This window comes from Zea mays, chromosome 9 (assembly GCF_902167145.1).
Source record: "Zea mays cultivar B73 chromosome 9, Zm-B73-REFERENCE-NAM-5.0, whole genome shotgun sequence".
Taxonomy (NCBI): domain Eukaryota; kingdom Viridiplantae; phylum Streptophyta; class Magnoliopsida; order Poales; family Poaceae; genus Zea; species Zea mays.
This window is the reverse complement of record NC_050104.1, coordinates 80440948-80465150: the sequence shown is the minus strand read 5'-3', so window position 1 is coordinate 80465150 and position 24203 is coordinate 80440948. Positions and strand designations below refer to the sequence as shown.

General features: G+C 46.5%; 1 protein-coding gene across 1 annotated transcript; it reads right to left on the bottom strand.

Annotated features, from left to right (window-relative positions):
- Positions 1–9121: 9121 nt before the first annotated feature.
- LOC103638590 (uncharacterized) lies at positions 9122–10442 on the bottom strand. The gene has a single exon (XM_008661463.2). It carries the CDS (start codon positions 10360–10362, stop codon positions 9649–9651), a length of 714 nt encoding a protein of 237 aa, XP_008659685.1. The 5' UTR covers positions 10363–10442; the 3' UTR covers positions 9122–9648.
- Positions 10443–24203: the final 13761 nt, after the last annotated feature.

Genomic DNA, 24203 nt, shown 5'->3' with positions numbered 1-24203 from the left:
ACACTCTTTGGTGCCCCTTGCTAGCTTTTACAAGCCTCCAAAACTTTGGAGGAAGTTGGATGGGAGTCAATACTCCACGCACAAATGAACACAAAGATGTAGGACACACTATCTCTCAATGAATCTCACAAGGCACTAATGCTAAGCTCAAATGAGTAGCTCTCTTTTGCTTGCTCTCTCTTTTGTGGCACTTGTGATGATTGTAGTGGTCTAGATCTTGTGTATAGGATGGATCAATGAATATATGTGGTTGGGATGGCTTGAGTATGTCAACTAGATGACTTGGAATGTTGCTTGGGCTCCCACACATTGAAGTGGCCGGTTGGGGTGGTATTTATAGCCACCAACCAAAATCTAGCTGTTGGTGAAGTCTGCTGGCGAAGGGCGCACCGGACAGTGTCCGGTGCGCCGCCACGTCATCCTGCCGTTAGGGCTTGGAGCTGGTCGACCGTTGGAGGCTTTGTCCTCATGTGGCACCGGACAGTCCGGTGTTGCACTGGACAGTCCGGTGCCCCTCTGACCGCTGCTCTGACTTCTGCTGCAGTACTGTTTACTTTGCAGAGTCGACCGTTGCGCGCAGATAGCCGTTGCTCCGCTGCTGCACTGGACAGTCCGGTGCCGCACCGGACAGTCCGGTGAATTATAGCGGAGCTGCGCCTGGGAAATCCGAATGTGAAGAGTTTGAGCTGAAGCACCCTGGTGCACCGGACACTGTCCGGTGACACACCGGACTATCCGGTGCGCCAGACCAGGGCAGCCTTCGGTTTCCTTTTTGCTCCTTCCTTTTGAGACCTAACTTGTTCTTTTGATTGTTTGTGTTGAACCTTTGGCACTTGTAGAATACATAATCTTGAACAAACTAGTTAGTCCAATTATTTGTGTTAGGCAATTCAACCACCAAAATCAATTAGGAAAAGGTTTGACCCTATTTCCCTTTCAATCTCCCCCTTTTTGGTGATTGATGCCAACACAAACCAAAGCAAGTATAGAAGTGCATAATTGAACTAGTTTGCATGATAAATGTGCAAAGGTTGCTTGGAATTAAACCAATCTATATTTCGTAAGATATGCATGGATGCTGTTCTTTATTTTTAATGTTTTAGACCATGCTTGCACCAATTGTTTTGTTTTTGCAAACTTTTTGGAAATTCTTTTCAAGGTGTTTTACAAAATAGTCAAAGGATAAATGAATAGGATTTTGAGAAGCATTTTCAAGATTTGAAATTTTCTCCCCCTGTTTCAAATGCTTTTTCTTTGACTAAACAAAACTCCCCCTCAATAAATTTTTCCTCTTAGTGTTCAAGAGGGTTTTAAGATGTCAATTTTTGAAGATGCTACTTTCTCCCCCTTTTGAACACAATAAGATACCAATTTGAAAAAACTCTTTTTAAAATAAGGGTGGTGGTGCGGTCCTTTTGCTTTGGGCTAATACTTTCTCCCCCTTTGGCATGAATCGCCAAAAACGGATACTTAGAGTGAAATATAAGCCCTTCTCTAACTACTTTCTCCCTTTTGGCAAATAGAACATGAGTGAAGATTATACCAAATTAGAGAGCTGGCGGAATACCGACAAAGAGTGGATAATACCGATGGAGTTGAGTGGAAGCGATGTCTTTGCCGAATACTCCATTTCCCTTTCAATCTAAGACTTAATACATGAGATGCTCATGAAAACATATTAGTCTTAGCCTTGGCATAAAATAGAGAGAAATATAAATAGCAAATGTACCAAGGGAAAGAGACTTGATTGAAAGGATATGTCAATTAATCTTAAACAATTCTATATAATATAGATTTCTCCCCCTAAATATGTGCTTTGAGAGGAATACAATTTTTTGGTCTTAAATACAAAGTGCACATAATTAGGTTAATGAGATCATGTCTATATCATAGATAATGTGGAGTGCATTGTGTCATAGTATAGGTGTGATGCTCATGATAGTTTATGCACTTATGAAAGCATGTTATAAATATCTCAAGCATTTACCCTTAAGGATTTCAAAGAGACTTAAGGACCATCCACCTTTGGAACAAAGGCAGCTTATCCTCGTTACAAGGTTAAGCTTTAAGCTCCTTGACAATAAAATTACTTCACCCAGTTTAAACAAAGATTAAGAATGAATGTTTGAGAAGTTAAACTAGGTATGAAGCAGGATTTAATGCATGAACATGCTTTCTCTTTCTTTTATACAAGATATGCAAGGGATGAAGGAAGATTTAGGTACATGTATGAATGAGATTGAGGAGTTTTACCCTTTTGTACCTTTACATAGTGATGCTCTCTTCATTGTGCTTTGTCCTTAGTCTTATTGAATTTGCTTAAGACCTGTACTCAAGACAATGTATGGAAATATTTTGCACAAGAGAGAGTTCTACAACTAGTGATCTTTTTCTAAGTCATTGTTTTTAGATATCAAGTAGATCACAAATTGCATAGATATATCATGAATTCTCCTTTTAACTTAGTGCATATCAAGATAGATGTCGATTGAAATTACAATTGAAATCAAATTGAAATTACATGAGGCACTAAGAAGCATAAGTGATAATTGAAGTTATTCAATGATCAAACAACAGATGCGATCAAAAGAACAACATAGGCATTCGATTTTCAATCAAGCTCAAAAATAGGAGAATCCAATAAATATGCTGCTTTAACATTGAAAGCTACAATCCTTGACAAAGGTGACATTATTTTAATAAGTTGGATTGAAATGTAGTAGCATGCCTTATGAGAAACTTGTTCTCATACATGAGACTATGTGAGATTACTAAGATAACATGCTAGTCTCAATATAACAAAGATATAGAAATAGGCTCCCCCTAAAGATATGCATCAAGAATGAAAGAAATGAGTGAATGCACTCTTTTTTAAGGAAAATAGGGAGAAGCACTATTTATGTTTGATCAAGGCTTATAAGATTTGCAATAAACAACTTAAGCCTCGTAAACTCATAATGAAAAAGATAAAGAATGCTTACAACCACACCATTGATTGTTGTGAAGACCTTATTGTCTAAGTAGGTTTTGTTGTCCTTGATGTTCTTCCTTTTTCATTTGAGTGTCCTCCCTTTGTAGTTGTCTCTTTTTCCTTACAAGCTTATTGGAAATGCTTAAGAGAGATGTTAATAGCGCAAGGGAGTATATGATGAAGGATGATTTCTTAGACAGGAAATAAACACAATTCATCATCCAAAATTCAAATATACTTGAAGTAAATTCCTTAATGTTAGCGCACAGATCTAGGAATATGCACCTTTTAAACATTTTGATCAATCACAGAAAAATTTACTTCTTCACATTGAATTTATTGATTATTATTTAGAAGCAAATCAATATGAGACTATGTATAGCAAAGGTATGAAATAGATTCTAATGGACAAGTGCATTTTGTGAGAATGAGATTGAACGCATATTTATCCGACTTTGGTCCAATAAGAATATATTCTTTACATAGGTAGAAAATGATATATTAGAGTAAACAACCATTGATGGGAACTATATTTGATTGAGAAGATGAGTTCCCATACCTTTGCTTTTACCTTCCTTCCTTTGGGTGAAGAGCAACCCTTTGCGGCTTATGGCTTTAAACTTGCACTCACTCTCTTGTAGATTTTCATAAGTGAGCTCAAGAGAAATGTTAAAAGCAACACAAGCACTAGTTTCCCTTGAGTAATCATTTTGATAAAGAATACAAAGTGGATTACTAAAGCATGGAAACTTTATAATATGAACTAGATTATTCCTAGAAGTATGCTCAGTTTTATCTTATGGAACAAACATAGTTAGATCTTTTAAGATTATGGGAATAAATCTAATTTATAACATGGAGAGCGATAGATGTAGAAGAATCATATCCAATATATGCAAGAAGCAAAACGACATAAATCATTGGACTGATTTTTCCTTTTATGTTAAATTACGCATTTCCACAGAGAAACAAATTAGTGAGACTACATGGGTTACTTAGATACAAGCATTAGTCTCACTATTCTAGTTATAGAGAGAATGTTCCTTTTGTAGATGTCGTAGGGATTTGAATTCCTTACATGACATCCTATTCTTTTTAGGAACATGGAACATCTCTCTATATCTAGAGTCATGGCAATAACAAGATAATAAGTGAAAAATCATGCCATGAGTTGCTCAATAATTTAAAAACATGTACATTGCCATAGTATAGAAAAGATGAATGTACAATCTACCATATGGGAGGAATTTCTTCAAAGAATGGTGACATAATTTAAGAACATTTTAAGTGCTTCCTTTTTCTATGTGACTACACAAGACACATAAGAAATGATAATTTAAGATATTTGCACTTAGAAGCATAATTGTTACCATCCTTTGACTTTCCTCCATGTTGTAGGTCTTGACTTTTCGGCAAGGGATAAATATTTATTTCCTACAACATCAATACCTTCCCTCGAGATGATATGAGTTTAAGAGATAATAATTCAAAATAACCTTGGGTCAATCTTGGATATAGATCATTAAAGATTGATAGCTTGAGTTAATAAAAATTGTATTGACTCTCTCAAGCATCCCAAAGCTTCATACTATCTCCTTCTCCTGCAAAGCTTGTCAAGCATATTTTGGTACCCATCTCTTGATGGGTCCATCAAGGTTAGTCAACAAGGATCTAGGAACCCAAGAGTCCTTTGTGTTAGCACTAGGTAAACTCATTACCTTTCTAGCACAAGTTGCAATTTTGGGTTGCCTAGTTACATGAGAATTATTTGACAAGCTAGGAGTGGGATTGTTACCAATGGGACAATCCTTGCATTGATGTCCCTTCTTTCGGCATATGTAGCAAAGGCGATCTTCAAGTCTTGAAGATTTCTTTCTTCCTCGTTTCTTGCTTGCTACATGGTTAGTAAATATTTTCTTTTCTAGCCCTATGCCTTTTTGTTTCAAATGGGGACAAGATTTAATGAAGTGTCCCTTCTTTGAGCATTTAAAACAAAGTTTATCATCCTTGTTAATAATCAAGCCATTTTTAATATAGGGACATGATCTAATCAAGTGCCCCTTTTCAAAGCATTCACTACACTTCTTATTTCTATTTGTATGAAGTGTGATTTGATTATTACCTTGGATGTTACCTTTTATGGAGGCATGATTGAGGCTTTTGGAAGAGGTATTGATTTTCTTCTTTTGCTTCCTCCTCTTGGCAATCCTCAAGTCCTTGACATTTTCTTCAAGGGATTTAGTGCATGCCACAGTTGTTCCCGTCTCAAGCTTCTTCGCCATGTGATCACGGTTATCTTGAGAAGGTTGAGCAATGCACTTCCCTTTTAGTTGTGTCAAGCTCATCTTTATCCTCTCATTTTCTTCTTTGAGCTTTTGATATGTATCATCTTTTGTTCCTGCAAATTCTAGCTCAAAGGAAGATTTGCTTGTCGACGGACAACAAGCATTAGCACATGGTAATGTAGTTTCAATTTGAATACATGTGCATGAGTGAGGTTGTTGAGATTTTAAGTTTTCTATCACAACCTCATGAGCAATGTTTAATATGATATGATCATCTTTAAGATTTTCATGGGAACATAGAAGCATATCATATTTTTTCTTGAAAAGCTAGATTTTCAACTTTTAGCTTTTCTACTTGGTCCTTAAGCAAGGTATTCCTATTTACTAATTGAGCGATACAATGTAAAGCGTTATCTTGCTCAATTGAAACAGTTTCATACCTTTGGACCAAATCAACATGAGAGCACTTTAGCTCCTCATGTTCTTTAGTGAACTCGTCAAAGTGTAGCATTTTCATGGAGAGAACATCTTCTAGTCTTTGACGAGCTTCGCTTTGCTCTCTCGCTCTTTCTAGAAGTTTGAGCATGACCGCCTTATCTTCTTGGCTTAGGCGAGCGTAGAGTTGCACGAAGCTTCTTTCTTCCTCCTCATCCTCATTTGTACTTCCGCTATCATTTTCATTAGCCACACAACATATGTGGGAATCCAAATGGGAAGACAAACCTTTTGGAGAGGTGGATTCATCGTTTGATCTCCATCGGTCATTTTCTTCTTCTTCCTTGCAAGGGTTAGTATCACAAATACCAAAGGAAGTAGAAGCAAAAAAGGAACTATCATGTTTGGACTTATCAAACTTGATTTTAATTCTAGTCCAAATATCATGCGCATCGGGAATATGTTCATAATGATTCATTATGAGGGCATGATAATCTTCCTTGCTTAGAGAATTAACTAAGATGTCAAAAGCTAGATAGTTTAAGCGTATACATCTTTGATCTTCCTCGGAAATATTTTTCCTATCAAAACTAGGAGGAATAATACTCTTGTCTAAAATTTGTTCTAATTGTGGATCTATGGTTCTAAAAGCATTTATCACTCTAGTAGACCATGAATCATAATTAGAATAATCGGGAAGTAATATTTCAAGAGTTACCTCCTTATTCTCCTTCGGAGTTGTCTTCTTGTTCTTTTGGGATCTTCTACGAGCCATCACTTCGAGTTGTTAGACTCAATATGAAGTGCCTAGCTCCGATACCAATTGAAAGTCGCCTAGAGGGGGGGGGTGAATAGGCGAAACCTGAAAAATTAAAACTTTATCCCCCAACTAGATCCCTTGACTAGTGGTTAGAACAAGATATAGAATTATCGGAGTATAAAAACTAAGTCCTTGCTTGTAAAGAGTATTGCTTTCAAATAATGTGGAATTGATAAAATAAATACTACTAATAAGTCTATGAGAATAAATCACAAGGGCTTAGATAAGAAGAGTAATGCCACAAGTTCTTTCTTGCAATGTGTTGCCTCACTAAATGAGAATTTAACTTAAGGCAACACCAAATAAGGTTAGCAAAGAATAGTGCAAGGAAAAACTTAGAGTGAGGGAAAACAAACAAATCACAAGCAATAAACACAATGGACACGGGTGATTTGTTTTACCGAGGTTCGGCCCTCGAAGGCCTAGTCCCCGTTGAGGAGTCCAATTAAGGACGGGTCTTTTTCAACCCTTTCCCTCTCTCCACCGATCACACAAGGATCGGCGAGCTCTTCTTCTTCTCAAGGATCACTCTTGATCCCACAAGGACCACCACACTCTTTGGTGTCTCTTGCTAGCTTTTACAAGCCTCCAAAACTTTGGAGGAAGTTGGATGGGAGTCAATACTCCACGCACAAATGAACACAAAGATGTAGGACACACTATCTCTCAATGAATCTCACAAGGCACTAATGCTAAGCTCAAATGAGTAGCTCTCTTTTGCTTGCTCTCTCTTTTGTGGCACTTGTGATGGTTGTAGTGGTCTAGATCTTGTGTATAGGATGGATCAATGAATATATGTGGTTGGGAGGGCTTGAGTATGTCAACTAGATGACTTGGAATGTTGCTTGGGCTCCCACACATTGAAGTGGCCGGTTGGGGTGGTATTTATAGCCACCAACCAAAATCTAGCCATTGGTGAAGTCTGCTGGCGAAGGGCGCACCGGACTGTCCGGTGCGCCGCCACGTCATCCTGTCGTTAGGGCTTGGAGCTGGTCGACCGTTGGAGGCTTTGTCCTCATGTGGCACCGGACAGTCTGGTGTCGCACCGGACTGTCCGGTGTCGCACCGGACAGTCCGGTGCCCCTCTGACCGCTGCTCTGACTTCTGCCACAGTACTGTTTACTTTGCAGAGTCGACCGTTGCGCGCAGATAGCCGTTGCTCCACTGGTGCACCGGACAGTCCGGTGAATTATAGCGGAAATGCGCCTAGGAAATCCGAAGGTGAAGAGTTTGAGCTGAAGCACCCTGGTGCACCGGACACTGTCCGGTGGCACACCGGACTGTCCGGTGCGCCAGACCAGGGCAGCCTTCGGTTTCCTTTTTGCTCCTTCCTTTTGAAACCTAACTTGTTCATTTGATTGGTTTGTGTTGAACCTTTGGCACCTGTAGAATACATAATCTTGAACAAACTAGTTAGTCCAATTATTTGTGTTGGGCAATTCAACCACCAAAATCAATTAGGAAAAGGTTTGACCCTATTTCCCTTTTAGGGATGACCTCGTTGCCGTCTTTTTCATTGACTGTCAGATGAGGCGCACCAATAGATCTATCAAGATAGCCCTCAAGTTGGGTAGCGCAGAACACCGATAGAACTTAAGCCTGCCAGAGAACATGATTTGACCTAGAGAGCTTCTCGGTGATGAAAATGTTTAGGAAGGAAGGGAGGGAAAGAGAAATATTGGATGGTGATGTCATGGACGAGCTTTATGAAGATGAGGCTCTTGATACCATGTATAAATTGGAGAACCGTTTTCACCTCTAGACGAGGTCACATAGCTCTATTAAATAGGCACAATGGTGCTCAGGATTTACATGAGCAACAACCTTTTGTTGGGCACAGGATTCAACACTAACAACCTCAACAGACCTAAGCCCATATGATAGGTTGTTGCTAACTAACTCTATCTGATCAACACATGCTTTGTCAGGTACAATAACATATCTCAACAAACACAACACTAGTTTTGCCATTCATTTGTATTCAAGAAAATTGGTTAGGGTTCCAAACTTCAACGAGTGTATTGGACAAGTTTTAATCAGAGTGACTATTGGGTTGTCCCACCATTAGACTGTTGGTTTACACCCACTTTTAATGTTGCATACATGTTGAGTTCTTGGTCAAATGGAGATAAAAAATGATAAAAACATCAAATTTTGGTTGGAGTTTGAACTCTATGTTGGGCTTTACGACGAAGTTGGAATGACATTGTGTTTGATAAACAAAAGGTACCATCTTTTTAGGCAGATTTTGTTCAGGGCCATGTATTGGATATGATTATGGGCATTATTACAAAATGAGGCGATTCAAAATGTTATATGAAATTCTTGCCATGCTATGGAGATCACCATAATGAACGTTTTTGCTAGACATGGATGGAGGTTTACATATAGGTTATATTAATGATGTTATGTCTCTGTTTGTGCTATTGTCACAATGAACTAGGATACTTTTATTCTATTATAAAAAATTAAATATGAAAAGTTGCAAGTATGTTACAAATCATAGTCTCCCTTGTGACGAAACATGTAGAATAAAATAGTAGGCAACTTACATGAATTAAGCACTAAAATCCATATATCATTACATATCATTTATTCATGTAGAAGGTCTGCAATACAAATTATTCACGCTATAAACATGCCCACTAAAATTGGAGCCGGCATAAAATTACAATTTTAGCCATATAGACAGCTGAAGTCCGCGCCTCTTGTGAGGCAAACAGCCACAAGAAGTGCTCAACAAGCCCAATTGTGAACATAGCCAAGACCTCAACACTACCAAAGCGTGACCAAGCATTCCACTGACCTATATATCAGTTGGAAACTGCACCCTGAAACAACGTAAATTCGATCGACGTCTACATGCAATGCAACTGAGGTTGCACGAAGAAACCATACGAAGCATTACTAGACTACAAAGCTGCTCGAGGTTCTAGCTAACTCAAAGCTAGTAGTGCAGCAAAAAACAGCCATAGTGCCATGTAAATAAAAGCAAGGATGGACCGGACCCTCTACTCTAGCTTAAACAGAAAGCTAATAACAATCTAAAGCATCAGGCGAACTAATGCAACCTCTAAGCCTTCAAACAAGTGAAGATTAAAGGAGTGCAAAGCTTGCCATGCTAAAAACTTCTATAATTAATCGACCAACCGATCGAGAATCAGTTTTTGTTGATCGACGACGCCCTCGTTGAAGTCGTCGGTGATAGAGGGCATGCAGCTGGAGCAGCGTGCGATACCCGTGCGGCCGCTGCCGGCCTTATCCGCTTCCCTGACCTCCCTGTGGTTGATGCTGGACCTGGACCTAGGTCCGAGCTTGGCCCGGCGCCTGAGGATCTCCCGCATGGCCTCGGCCTGGAACAACACCGGGTGCGTCCGGCCGAAGCCGTTGAACCGCTTGCACACGCCCATGTGCGCTTTGAGCGCCTCCTCCAGCGTCCCGCCGTTCTTCTCGGCCTCCTCAGTGACGGCCTCCGCGCACAGGCCGCAGACCCAGCGCCCCGAGAACCTGCCGCGGACGCCGCGGATGTACTCTGTTGTGCACTCCTCCGACATGCCGCAGCACTCACACTTGGCGTCCTGCACCTCAGGCCCCGGATGCAGCAGCTGCTGGTGCTTCTCGGCCTCCGCCGCCTTCTTCTCCTGATTATTGTCGTTGACGCCGTGCTGCTGGTGGTGGAGCTCGTGGGAGACGTCGGACACCGTGCGCTGGAGGGCGTCGGCCGAGGTCTGCCGGCGTTTGATCTCGCCGTTGCTGGCGCTACCGATGTTGTTGCTCGCTGTCGCAAGGAACGGCGCCGCCATGGCCATGGCGACCGCACACGCCTCTCTGCTGGGACGATGCATAGCCATATATACGATCAAATCAAATCTCGCTACTACCTTAAGCTCTTGGCCTGGTGATAGCTGACAGAGTGCAGGTAGCTAACACTACTCTTGCTATATATATGTATGTATGCATGCATGGTCGAGCGCAGCCGATCTGAGCTATTTATAGAGGTTTGAGAGGCCGGGCATGCGTTGCAATAGCCACTCAATGTGTCAAAAAGGAGGCGTGCAACTTGATGCGTGTAAATAGTGGTGGATATCCGGCGCACCACTGCACAAATTAAATATGCAAATTGATGATCGTGAAATCCAGCCAATTGCGCGGTACGGTTTGTTTCACGTGCTCATACCTAATTTACTATTGCACATGTTTGATTCTCGCACAGCACAAATTTATGTATTTACAGCTATCACGTGTTCTCTAATTTTTGTTTTTGAGGCAGTCAACATCGGTTTGGCATGCATGCATCCATGGCCCTAATTCCGTCTCCTTCATGGTCATGGACGGCGCGGCAGGCTGGAAAGCATAATGGTTCACGAGCAGCTCGCCATGGCAGCCACAGAGACGTCTCGAAGTGAGCTTTCTAGACTTATGTCGCAGTTCTTAGCAACTAAAGTCAGTGGCGGAGGACGCGCCATTAAAATGAAGGCAACAACAACAAAAAATTCACAACACAGTCAAAGATTTACGTGCTTGAGAATTGCCAAGCTCTGATCATACCTGTAAACATGAGGTGGCTGGCAGAAAACATATTTACACTATCAGAGAACCATGCGTCATTTGCTTCGAGCTCCTAAGCTCCTAGTCCTAGCCGCCATTCCAAGAACAGAGACGACGACACGGGCTGCAATGGGAACCAAACTGCCGAACAGGGCGGACAGCGGCGGCGCACGGACTACGAAGCACACGGTTGGGCGGCGGCGCGTGGAGCCGGGCGCAGCGCCGACGCGCCTGCGTGGAGCAAGGCGGCAGCGGCGGCGCGCGGAGCTGGGCTAAGCAGCTTAGCAGCACGACGCGCGGAGCTTGGCTAGGCGGCGACGACAGAGCGCGCACGTGGAGCTGGGTGTGCCGCCACGAGCATGGAGTTGGGCAGCGACGTGTGTGGACTGTGGAGGCGTGGAGCAATGTTTTAAATAGCCGGCTATAGCGCCGCTGGAGAGGGTTGGGGATAAGTTAAGCACGGTTTAACGCTAAACGTAATCAGCCACTAATATCTGCTAATAGCCCGATAAAACAGCTAAACTGCACTTGATCTAGGGATGAAAACGGTCAAAAATGATTGGAAGAAAGCTCAACCACTTTCACTTTCATATTATTTTTTTGAAAACGATAGCAGTACGATATTTGACGGTAACAAAAACGGCGACGATATTTAACGATAACAAAAACGATAACTAAAGGATCGAAGACGCATCGAAATCGATCGAAAACCATCAAAACAACATTTAAAAACGATAAACTCATAAACATGTCAAGCCGTAGAACATGATAATATCTATAAATCTTGATCATATAACAATACTTACTATTACGGCATAATCACAATACCTATATATTATATAGCATCCAAAAAAGTGAAATAGCCATAAGTCCATATTCTATAAATATCATAGTCCATATTCCATAACCATAGCTAGAAATAAAATGATACACTGCAAGTCCACAACCACAAGTGGCAAGACAATCCACAAAGACCAGAAGTTCATCTCACTAGACGTCAAATGACATATGTCATGTGATAAGTTTGAGACTCAAGCACAGAAGCACTCACTCACTGACTCATTCAGAAAGGTGAAGGTGCAATACTACGATACCTACGACGATCAATAGAAGTGAGCCTCTCAAAAGCATCCTTGTAGTAGAGAGCATCCCTCAACATTAAAAAAGTTGAATTCCACCGTGTAGACACATCAACTGAGAGAGAAGGTTTGGTGTCCAACCCACATTCAGTGGCACATTTCATAAACTCCTCCCATTGAAGTGGTGATCCCTTAACAGCAACAACAAAAGCTCTAATCTTTTCAGTTGCAGAGGCAATCACACGCATACCATCTTTAACTACCAAATTCAGAATGTGATTAGCACATCTCACATGAAAAAATAGCCCACCGCATACTAAAGGACTGTGCTTCTTGAGTTCTACAATTAAATCCTTAACCGCCACTTCATTTGCAAAGGCATTATCCAAAGTCAAAGAGAACATTTTTTTCTCAACATACCATTTCAATAGACAAGAACTCACTATATAAGACAACCTCTCACCTGTATGTCGCCCTTGAACATGAAAGAAATTGATAATTCTTTTCTGAATTTTCCATTCATCATCATCAATCCAATGAAGAGTGACACACATGTAACCCTTGTTCTGGTTGGATGTCCACATATCCATAGTTGCACTAAAGCGGCTTCGGATGGTTTTGAAGTATGCATACAACTTATCCTTCTCAGCTAAATAGTAGTCCATTATATCCTTTCTAACAGTGACACGAGACTGTAAAGGAAAATGTGGCCGCATCGATTTGACCCATTCTACAAATACTTCATGCTCAACCATATTGAAAGAATACTCATGAACAATCATAGCTTCATAGAACTTTTTCAAGCTAGCTTCTTGCTCATACTTGTAAGGTTTAAATATAGCAATTCCTGTCTCACTATCCTTACCGGTTGTGAGCTGCTGTTGTCCTTTCTTTACATGGTGGTAATTATTCAGATGTGTCCAAAAACCAGTTGTTCCAAATTTTCCCTCAGCTCTATGCTTGCTAGTCTTGGTCTGACACCCTTTGAAATTGCACTTTGCCCACCTCTATCTCTCTTGCTTGCCATCCACCTCCACTGTCACCCAATACTTGGTGAAATATTGCCAGACTTCAGATGTGCTCTTCTTTGCCCTTTTCCCAGAAGGCTCATCGTCGTCACTGTACATGTCCACATCTACATTAATTGTGTCATCATGATTTGCAGCACCAATTGGCACTACACTTGATGGTGTTGCAGACGATGTGGATATAATTCGCTGACTCTGACTTGCTGCCGCTGCTACAAATAATTAGAGGACTCTTATAAGCAACAAGCCAACAACAAACAAAAGGGCTGTACTGACTCTTATTGTCCATGTTTACCGGAGGCAGAGGAGGCCACGACTGCTGTCGTAGAAGCCTGAGAGCCGGATCCGTTGATGTCGCGGACCTGAGGTTGTGCACCGCCACCAGATGCATCCATTGTTGCAGGATTCACAGCCTCATCAGGAGCAATCGAGGCTCTGCAGCTCTGCGTTGGCGGGCTGGCCGCTGGCGGGCGGCAGGGCGCTGGGCGGTTGGCCATAGGCGGGCGGCTGGCCATTGGTGTGCAGAGCGGAGTCACTGGAGTGCAGAGCAGAGTCGCCGGAGTGCCCGTACCCCTGGTGGCTCGCTGCCTCGCTGGTCGCTGCGGAGAGCCCCTGGACGGCGCGCGGAGCCGCGGACAGACTCCTAGCGGCGTGCGGCGCGTGCGGCTTGGCCCTGGACGGCTGGCCCTGGACCGGTGTCGCGGTCTTTTTTCGACACATGTTTTTGCGGGGGATTTTTCTCACATATATTACATGGCTCCGCCTCGTTAAAAACCTCACCCCCCCCCCCGGGAGGAAAAGAGTGCGGGCCGGTACAAGAGTGTTTGCGGTGAATTACAAGGGCGAAATCAGCCCTAAATGGATCAAACAAAAAATTTGCGAAGGTTGTCGATGTTCCAGGAGTGCTCCAGGTCCTCGCCATTTGGCGTTGTGAGCCTGTAGGCGCTGGGGGAAGCTTTTGTTTTGACTATGAAGGGGCCCTCCCACTTGGGCTCCAACTTGCCCTTGGACTCCGTCCGAGCTGTTCGGATGAGTACGAGGTCCCCCTCGCTGAACTCCCTCGGGATGACTGCGTGGTCGCGCCATGCTTTGGTCTGGGCTTGGTATTTGTTTAGGGCCTGTAGGGCGAAGACCCGGTCTCCGTCAATGAGATCTTTTGAGGTTGGCTCGTCCACGTCAGGGACGGCTGACGGAACTGTACGCGGGGACCCATGCTTTATTTCTTGCGGGGTCATAGCCTCCGATCCGTATAGAAGGCGGAAAGGAGTGAACCCGGTCGCCCTGCACTCAGTTGTGTTTAGCGCCCAGACTGCCTCCGGTAACAAATCGGTCCATCTGCCCTTTTTTTTCATCGAGGAGCATCTTCTTGACAGCTGTGAAGATTTTCCCATTGGCACGCTCCACGACCCCGTTGGACTGCGGATGATAGACTGAAGCGAAGGCAAGCTTGGTGCCGATGGAGAAACAAAAATCCTTGAAATCTTGGCCGTCAAACTGCTTGCCGTTGTCAACTGTTAGCTCGGACGGTACTCCGAAGCGGCAAACAATGTTCTGCCAAAAGAATTTTTGTGCAGTCTTTGATGTGATTGTGGAAACAGCCCTCGCTTCAATCCATTTGGTGAAGTATTCGACGGCTACGAAGGCGAACTTAAGGTTCCCCTGAGCGGTGGGCAGGGGCCCGACAATGTCCAGGCCCCAGCGTTGGAGAGGCCATGTATGGGCGATCAGCTTTGTATATTGCGAGGGGTTGCCTGACCGAGGAGAGAACTTCTGGCAGGCTTCGCAGGACCTTGTGACTCGATTTGCGGCGCAGATCATTGCAGGCCAGTAAAACCCTTGTCGGATCACCTTGGCTGCCAGGGCCCTTGGCCCTGCGTGCGAGCCGCACGTGCCACTGTGGACTTCGCGTAGGATCTGCATGCCTTCGGTTTCGGTGACGCATTTGAGCATTGGCTGACTGACCCCTTTCTTGTATAGTTGGCCCTCGATCAGAGCGAAGTCCCGGCTTCGATGTCTGAGGCGCTTTGCCTCACTGACGTCGGCTGGATGATAGTACCCCTGTAGGAACAGGGTTATTGGTGCCCTCCAGTCTTCGGTCATGATTAGGTTGACTATACGGTGGCCTTCGCTATCATTAGTTATCTGGAGCCCTTCGGGGCTCCGGACGGCTGGCGTGCCGATGGTGTGGAAAAACACGTCGGAGGGCAGGGGCTCGCCCCTGGCGGCGGCCTTGGCTAAGGCATCGGCCTCCTCGTTCCTGGCCCTATCCACATGCTGCAGGGTGAATCCCTTGAATTGTCTCTCGAGACTTCGGATAGCCGCGAGGTATTGCATGAGGGCGGGGTCTTTTGCTGCATAGTCTTTCTCGACCTATCCGGCAACTATCTTGGAGTCTGTCTTGATGATACATGTGGTGACTCTGAGGGCCCTTAGCTTGCGGAGGCCGAGGATAACCGCTTCATACTCTGCTATATTGTTTGTACATTTGTCGGATTCCAGAGCGAAGTTGAGGCGTGCTGCATATCTGTGTTTGACTCCGGCTGGTGAGGTGACGACTGCAGCGACGCCTGCCCCCGCATGTCACCATGCGCCGTCGCAATGGATGGTCCAGATCTTCTCTGTGGACGGGTCCGGCTGTGTTGCTGGCCCAGTCCAGTCGACGACGAAGTCTGCCAGGACTTGCGACTTGATGGCTGTCCTGGGCTCGAAGCTGATGTGGTAGCCGGAGAGTTCGGCTGCCCACTTGGCAATCCTCACTGATGCCTCCGGGTTTCTGAATAGTTCGCCGAGCCCCCTGTCTGAGGTGACTCGGACCTTGAATGCTTCAAAGTAATGGCGCAGTTTGCGCGAGGACATAACAACTGCGTAGGCGATCTTCTCCAGCTCTGTCATGTTGCATTTGGACGGTGTCAGGACTTCGGAGACATAGTAAACAGGGCACTGTCTGACTGCGCCTTCGACTGTCTGCTCCTGCACTAGTGCCGCGCTGACCGCGTGCGGCGAAGCCGCGACATAGAGCAATAGGGGGAGCGAGGAGTCGGGGCTGGTGAGGATGGCCAGCTCCGACAGGTACTGTTTTAGTGAGGCGAAGGCCGCTGCTTGCTCCGGTCCCCAGGCGAAGTCTTTCGCACCGCGGAGTGTTTTGAGGAAGGGGAGACTTCGCTCGGCGGACCTGGAGATGAATCTGTTGAGAGCGGCCAGTCTGCCTGTCAGACGCTGGACGTCCCTGGCAGACTGTGGGGGCGACATGCCGACGATGGCCTGGATCTTGGTTGGGTTGGCCTCGATGCCGCGGTGCGACACCAGGTAGCCCAATATCTTGCCCTGACGAACACTGAAGACGCATTTTTCCGGGTTTAAGCGGAGTCGTGCATCTCGCATGTTCGCGAATGTCTCGGCCAGGTCGGCGAGATGGTCCTCCTTATTCTTGCTGGCGACGACGATGTCGTCCACATATGTAAATATATTTCTGCCGACCTGCCCTTCGAGTACTGTTTTGGTGAGTCTGGAGAAGGTGGACCCGGCATTCTTGAGACCCTCCGGCATTCTAACGAAGCAATAAGTGCCGAAGGGTGTTATAAAGCTGGTGCTAGCCTTGTCGTCCTCCTTCATGTATATCTGGTGATAGCCGGAGAAGCAGTCGAGGAGAGACATGACCTCGCATCCGGCCGCGCTATCGACTATTTTGTCGATCCGTGGCAACGGGAAATTGTCCTTTGGGCAGGCCTTATTGAGACTGGTGAAGTCTATGCACATTCGCCATTTCCCGCTTTTTTTCTGCACCATTACAACATTGGAGAGCCACGTGGGGTAAGCCACTGGCTCGATGAATTTAGCCTCCAGGAGGCGGTGCACCTCCGCCTTGGCGGCCTCTGTCTCTTCGTCTGACATTTTGCGAAGCCTCTGCTTTTTGGGTCGCACTGAAGGGTCAATTCCCAAGCTGTGCTCGATTATGGATCGGCTGACTCCGACCAGATCGAGGGCGGACCAGGCGAAGACATCTTTATTCTTGGCCAGGCAGCAGAGAAGTCTCTCTTCTTCAAGTGAGGTGAGGTCTTCGCTGATAATGACTGTCTGCTTGGGCGTGGCCTGATCGAGTGGGACAGTCTTGGTCCCGTCCTGGCTCTGCAACTGTGCCTTGTCGTGCTGCTTATCGGTTGGGCTGGCGGGTGCGGGGACCTCGCGCTGGGTCGTGAGACAGTGTACGTTCCTCTGGCCAGGCACGAAGTCCCGCTCTATGTTGCGCGCCGTCTGCTGGTTGCCGTAGATTGTAATGGCGCCTAGCGGACCTGGTATCTTCATACATAGGTACAACCCGTGGATGGCAGCTTCGAACTTATTGATGGAGCCCCGGCCCATGATGGCGTTGTATGGATATACCATGTCGACAATGTCGAAGGTTACTTGCTCACTTCGGGCATTGGGTGCTACACCGAAGGAGAGGGGCAACTCTATCTTGCCAACTGGAAAGGTGCCCTTGCCGCCGAAACCATACAAGGGGTTGTCCGAAGGCTTCAGCAAGCTGTGGCTTATACCCATGCGGTCGAAGGCATGGAGGAAGATGATGTCCGCCTGACTGCCGTTGTCGACTAGGACTTTGTGTAAGTCCCAGCCTGCCACGCTGCAATTGATGACCATAGCGTCGATGTGGGGGGCGCTGAGCAGGTCGACGTCTCGTGCGTCGAAGGTTAGCGGTATGTGGGACCACTTCGTCTGCACGACTGGGCCAGTGACGGCGACGTGGTTGATGCTGTGGTAGTGGTCCCGCTTCTGCCGCTTGGTGTCGAAGTCGGTGCTGGAGCCCCCTGTTATCATGTGAATGACTCCGCGATATGGTTGATCGGCGAAGTCTTCCTGCTTTGGGGCATGGGGGATGTTTTGATGTTGCTGGTGTGGCGGTGGGGGTTGAGGAGGTACGATTTGTACTTCCTGATGGTGTTGGTAAGCGTGGTGCGGTGGATGCGGAGCGGGAGCGTGGATGTATGGTGGAGGGGGTGGTTGGTAATTATGCGCGACAATTCTAGGATTGTCGGCTGGCTGCGCCCGCGCCATTCTGTCTCTGGTGGCCTTCGTTTCGAGGCAGTCTTTGGTTTGGTGGGCGCAGTCTTCGCCGTGGAAAAGGCAGTAGAACCGGCGCGGCGGCTGCGCGCGCCCTCGGCCCCTGCCGCGAGTTCCGTTTCCGCGGCCCTGGGGGGAATATTCCTGACGACGAGGGGGGTCAGCAGCAGGCTGCTGGTTGGCGATGTTGTGCACTTGCTGTTGACTGCGGCCATCTCGACCGGAGTCTGGTTGCGGAGTCCTCGTCCACGTGCGGCTGGACTGCGGGGCATCTTTGGGCTTCCGCTGCGACTCAATCTTGCGCTGGTGGAGCTCTTCGGATTTGGCATATTTTTCAAAGAGCTGATATAGCTCCTGGAGGTTTTTGGGTGGATCTCTGATACAATGACTGTAGAGGACGCCGGCACGAAGGCCACTGATGGCGTAGTGGATAGCGATCTGATCATCGACGGAGGGCAGCTGTGACTTGAGTGTTAGGAATTTGCGGTAATACTCCCGCAGAGTCTCCTTTTCCAGCTGCTTGCAAAGCGAGAGCTCGGCCAGGGCGTCGGTGTCTGGGCGGTACCCTTGGAAGTTGAGCAGGAACTTGTCTCTGAGACTTCTCCATGAATCAATGGACAGCGGAGGCAATCTGGTGAACCAGGTGAGTGCTGGGCCCTCTAGGGCGATGATGAAAGACTTCGCCATTGTGGCGTCGTCCCCTCCGGCGGATGCAACGGCGACTTGATAACTCATTATGTATTGCGCCGGATCGGTGCTGCCGTTGTACTTGGGATATGCCCCTGCTCGGAAGTTAGCTGGCCAAGGCGTCACTTGGAGGTGTGGCGCCAGGGGACTTCGCTCGTCGAGGTAGTTGACCCCTTGGAATGGCGCGCCGTGCTGGAAGGCGTGGTCATGCTGGGGGAAACGCGGGTTCTCCGGCTGCGCCCGGTGTTGCAGGGGTGGGCCATGCTGCAGGCCGAAGTGGTCTTCGCGCGTGTCTTCTGGTTGTGCGCGCTGATGGAGCGGTGGCTCTTGTTGTAGACCGAGGTGGCCTTCGCGCTGCATCAGCGCGATCTCGCGCTCGAGGTCTTGGGCCTTCTGCTCCTCGTCGCGTATCATTTGCCGCACCTTGGCTAGTGCGGACACACGCTGGCGCTTGGCTTCGAGTATCTCTTTCTGCCTCTAGAGATTGCGGTTCTTGAGGCGCAGGGCGCGCAGCTGTAACTGCTCTTCTGTTGAGACGCCGAGGACCTCACCGTCCTCGGTGAGATCCGCGCCCTCCAGTGGGGCGAAGCCTGGGGGCGGCTGCGATTGTCCTTCGGGCCCGCAGGTGCGGAAGGTGTCGTCTTCGCGCGTGCGGGGAATGTTGTCTTCAGTGGGCTCTTGGTGGGTGGATTGGGTGAGGACGAGGGCCTTGCCCTTTTTCGCGGCCAGCAGTGCTGCCTTCGCAGCCTCGTCAGCCTTCGGGTTAGCTCTCTTGGGTGCCATCGCGGGTGGTCTTGTCGTAGCACGAACGGTGGGCGCCAAATGTTGGAACTTGCTCTCAGTAGTAAAGAGGCCAACAAGGATGAACGGTGGTGTCGACAGGGATACGTGCACGGGGGCAAATAGCTCTGTTAATGTCTAGCCTCTCACGGGCACTGTGCGGGGGTATTTATAGGTATCTGAGTGCCCAGCGCCTTGTGTTAAGGACGCATGTGCCCTCGGACACCTGGTTTATCCCCAGAATATTCCCATAAAGCAGGGTTACAAGCTGTACTTACAAGAATGCCTTTACAAACTAGGCCCGTAACACAAAGGCGGTCACGCGGGGCCCGTTACAATGGGCCAGATCACACGTGGGCCTCAGAGCAGGACGAGGCCGTGCTGCGGGGAGACGTCACCGCAGGCCTTCGTCTGGTGCTGAATGAAGCGAAGGGTGTCCCTGCCCGTTTTGTCTTCGTCAAACCAGCGACTGCAGCGAGAGGCGACGAGCGAAGGGTGGCGTCTCTGCCTTCGCCCCAACAGGAGGCGTGGAGCAATGTTTTAAATAGCCGGCTATAGCGCCGCTGGAGAGGGTTGGGGATAAGTTAAGCACGGTTTAACGCTAAACGTAATCAGCCACTAATATCCGCTAATAGCCCGATAAAACAGCTAAACTGCACTTGATCTAGGGATGAAAACGGTCAAAAATGATTGGAAGAAAGCTCAACCACTTTCACTTTCATATTATTTTTTTGAAAACGATAGCAGTACGATATTTGACGGTAACAAAAACGGCGACGATATTTAACGATAACAAAAACGATAACTAAAGGATCGAAGACGCATCGAAATCGATCGAAAACCATCAAAACAACATTTAAAAACGATAAACTCATAAACATGTCAAGCCGTAGAACATGATAATATCTATAAATCTTGATCATATAACAATACTTACTATTACGGCATAATCACAATACCTATATATTATATAGCATCCAAAAAAGTGAAATAGCCATAAGTCCATATTCTATAAATATCATAGTCCATATTCCATAACCATAGCTAGAAATAAAATGATACACTGCAAGTCCACAACCACAAGTGGCAAGACAATCCACAAAGACCAGAAGTTCATCTCACTAGACGTCAAATGACATATGTCATGTGATAAGTTTGAGACTCAAGCACAGAAGCACTCACTCACTGACTCATTCAGAAAGGTGAAGGTGCAATACTACGATACCTACGACGATCAATAGAAGTGAGCCTCTCAAAAGCATCCTTGTAGTAGAGAGCATCCCTCAACATTAAAAAAGTTGAATTCCACCGTGTAGACACATCAACTGAGAGAGAAGGTTTGGTGTCCAACCCACATTCAGTGGCACATTTCATAAACTCCTCCCATTGAAGTGGTGATTCCTTAACAGCAACAACAAAAGCTCTAATCTTTTCAGTTGCAGAGGCAATCACACGCATACCATCTTTAACTACCAAATTCAGAATGTGATTAGCACATCTCACATGAAAAAATAGCCCACCGCATACTAAAGGACTGTGCTTCTTGAGTTCTACAATTAAATCCTTAACCGCCACTTCATTTGCAGAGGCATTATCCAAAGTCAAAGAGAACATTTTTTTCTCAACATACCATTTCAATAGACAAGAACTCACTGTATAAGACAACCTCTCACCTGTATGTCGCCCTTGAACATGAAAGAAATTGATAATTCTTTTCTGAATTTTCCATTCATCATCAATCCAATGAAGAGTGACACACATGTAACCCTTGTTCTGGTTGGATGTCCACATATCCATAGTTGCACTAAAGCGGCTTCGGATGGTTTTGAAGTATGCATACAACTTATCCTTCTCAGCTAAATAGTAGTCCATTATATCCTTTCTAACAGTGACACGAGACTGTAAAGGAAAATGTGGCCGCATCGATTTGACCCATTCTACAAATACTTCATGCTCAACCATATTGAAAGAATACTCATGAACAATCATAGCTTCATAGAACTTTTTCAAGCTAGCTTCTTGATCATACTTGTAAGGTTTAAATATAGCAATTCCTGTCTCACTATCCTTACCGGTTGTGAGCTGCTGTTGTCCTTTCTTTACATGGTGGTAATTATTCAGATGTGTCCAAAAACCAGTTGTTCCAAATTTTCCCTCAGCTCTATGCTTGCTAGTCTTGGTCTGACACCCTTTGAAATTGCACTTTGCCCACCTCTATCTCTCTTGCTTGCCATCCACCTCCACTGTCACCCAATACTTGGTGAAATATTGCCAGACTTCAGATGTGCTCTTCTTTGCCCTTTTTCCAGAAGGCTCATCGTCATCGTCGTCACTGTACATGTCCACATCTACATTAATTGTGTCATCATGATTTGCAGCACCAATTGGCACTACACTTGATGGTGTTGCAGACGATGTGGATATAATTCGCTGACTCTGACTTGCTGCCGCTGCTACAAATAATTAGAGGACTCTTATAAGCAACAAGCCAACAACAAACAAAAGGGCTGTACTGACTCTTATTGTCCATGTTTACCGGAGGCAGAGGAGGCCACGACTGCTGTCGTAGAAGCCTGAGAGCCGGATCCGTTGATGTCGCGGACCTGAGGTTGTGCACCGCCACCAGATGCATCCATTGTTGCAGGATTCACAGCCTCATCAGGAGCAATCGAGGCTCTGCAGCTCTGCGTTGGCGGGCTGGCCGCTGGCGGGCGGCAGGGCGCTGGGCGGTTGGCCATAGGCGGGCGGCTGGCCATTGGTGTGCAGAGCGGAGTCACTGGAGTGCAGAGCAGAGTCGCCGGAGTGCCCGTACCCCTGGTGGCTCGCTGCCTCGCTGGTCGCTGCGGAGAGCCCCTGGACGGCGCGCGGAGCCGCGGACAGACTCCTAGCGGCGTGCGGCGCGTGCGGCTTGGCCCTGGACGGCTGGCGGCTGTGCGGCGTGCCCCTGGCCGGCTGGCGGCTGTGCGGCATGCCCCTGCTCCAGTGCTCCCTAGCGCCTAGCGGTTGTGCGGCGCGCGGTCAGGCGGCTGTGTAGCGCCGGCGCGTCACGCGTGTGGAGCCGTGGAGGCAGACAGGAGATTGGAGATGTCGAGATGGAGGGGATTAGGGATTTAGGGTTACTTGATGTCTTCATGGGCTTTTGGCTGGGCCTCTACGGTCGGGCTGGAATGTAATTCAAATTATCGACTAAATTATCGACGGTAAATTATCAAATAATATCGAAAATTATCGAAAACGGTCGGTAAAACTAATATCGATTTCGGTTTCGGTTTCGTATTATTTTTATCGGAACCGATTTCGAATTGTCAATAATCGTAACCGTTTTCGTTTATGCTGAAAAATCGATAAAAAGTCAAAAACGATTCCGAAAATTCGACAATTACCATTCTTGTTTTCATCCCTAACTTGATCTAGCGCTGCTGGGACGTGGCAAGTCACATGTGGGCCGGCTGAACAAAATTCTAGGACTAAAAAACAACCCCATGGGCTAGGGCGCTAGGCTGCCGCTTGCACGCCAGGCCGCCGCGGGTAGGAGTGGAAACGAGCCGAGCCGACGCAATAAGCCGAGCTCGGCTCGGCTCGTCCATCTGGCGAGCTCGAAAAAGCGGCTCGGCTCGTTTCGGGCTCGCGAGCCGGCTCGCCGAGCCAACGAGCATAGCTATAAATGTAAATCTGCTCTCTAAATTATAATATAAAATCTTAAAAATATTTTAAATAACATATTTTAAATTAGTAAAATAGATATATCACTAATATAATATAGATTATAGATTATTTTTGTATAGTAATCTCAAATAACATAAATTATTGTCTATTCGGTACTAATATTATATGCTAATTAAGATTTTATGTAACAAATTGTTGTTGGGTCGAGCCACGAGCCAGCTCGCGAGATGCACCGAGCCGAGCTGGCTCGCTCTTTTCACGAGCCACAAAAACAGGCTCGGCTCGGGCTCATTCTGAGCGTCGAGCCGGTCCGAGCCGAGCCGAGCTGCTGCGAGCCCGAGCCAGCTCGTCGAGCTCGAGCTTTTTTTCTAGCCCTAGCCGCGGGCGCGTGCAGGCCGGTGCTTTGTGCAAGTGCCCCACACGATCAGCAGCTATGTCTGAAGAAACAAGCAGGTAAATCTGATTATCCCCAACTTTATCTAACTATTTTCCCCAACGGGCAGACTGATTGGTATATAATCAATAGATAGATTGATAGATTATGAAAACCACTAAAACATTTAGATGTGTCCGCTATATCCAGATATATCCTTTTTAGCTTATGGAAAAAGCTGGAGATAAATTGCTTTAGCCGGCTATTTAAAACACTATTGTGGAGCAGGGCGGCGATGCGCAGAGCTTGGTGCGGCGGCGGTACTGCGTGTGCATGGAGCTGGGCGGTAGCACGAGTGGTGCTAGGCGCGACGTCGACACACGTGCGTGGAGCTTGGCGCGACACGCAGAACTAGATGCAGTGGTGGCGGTAGCACGTGTATGGAGCTGGCATAGTCACGCGGAGGATGTCTG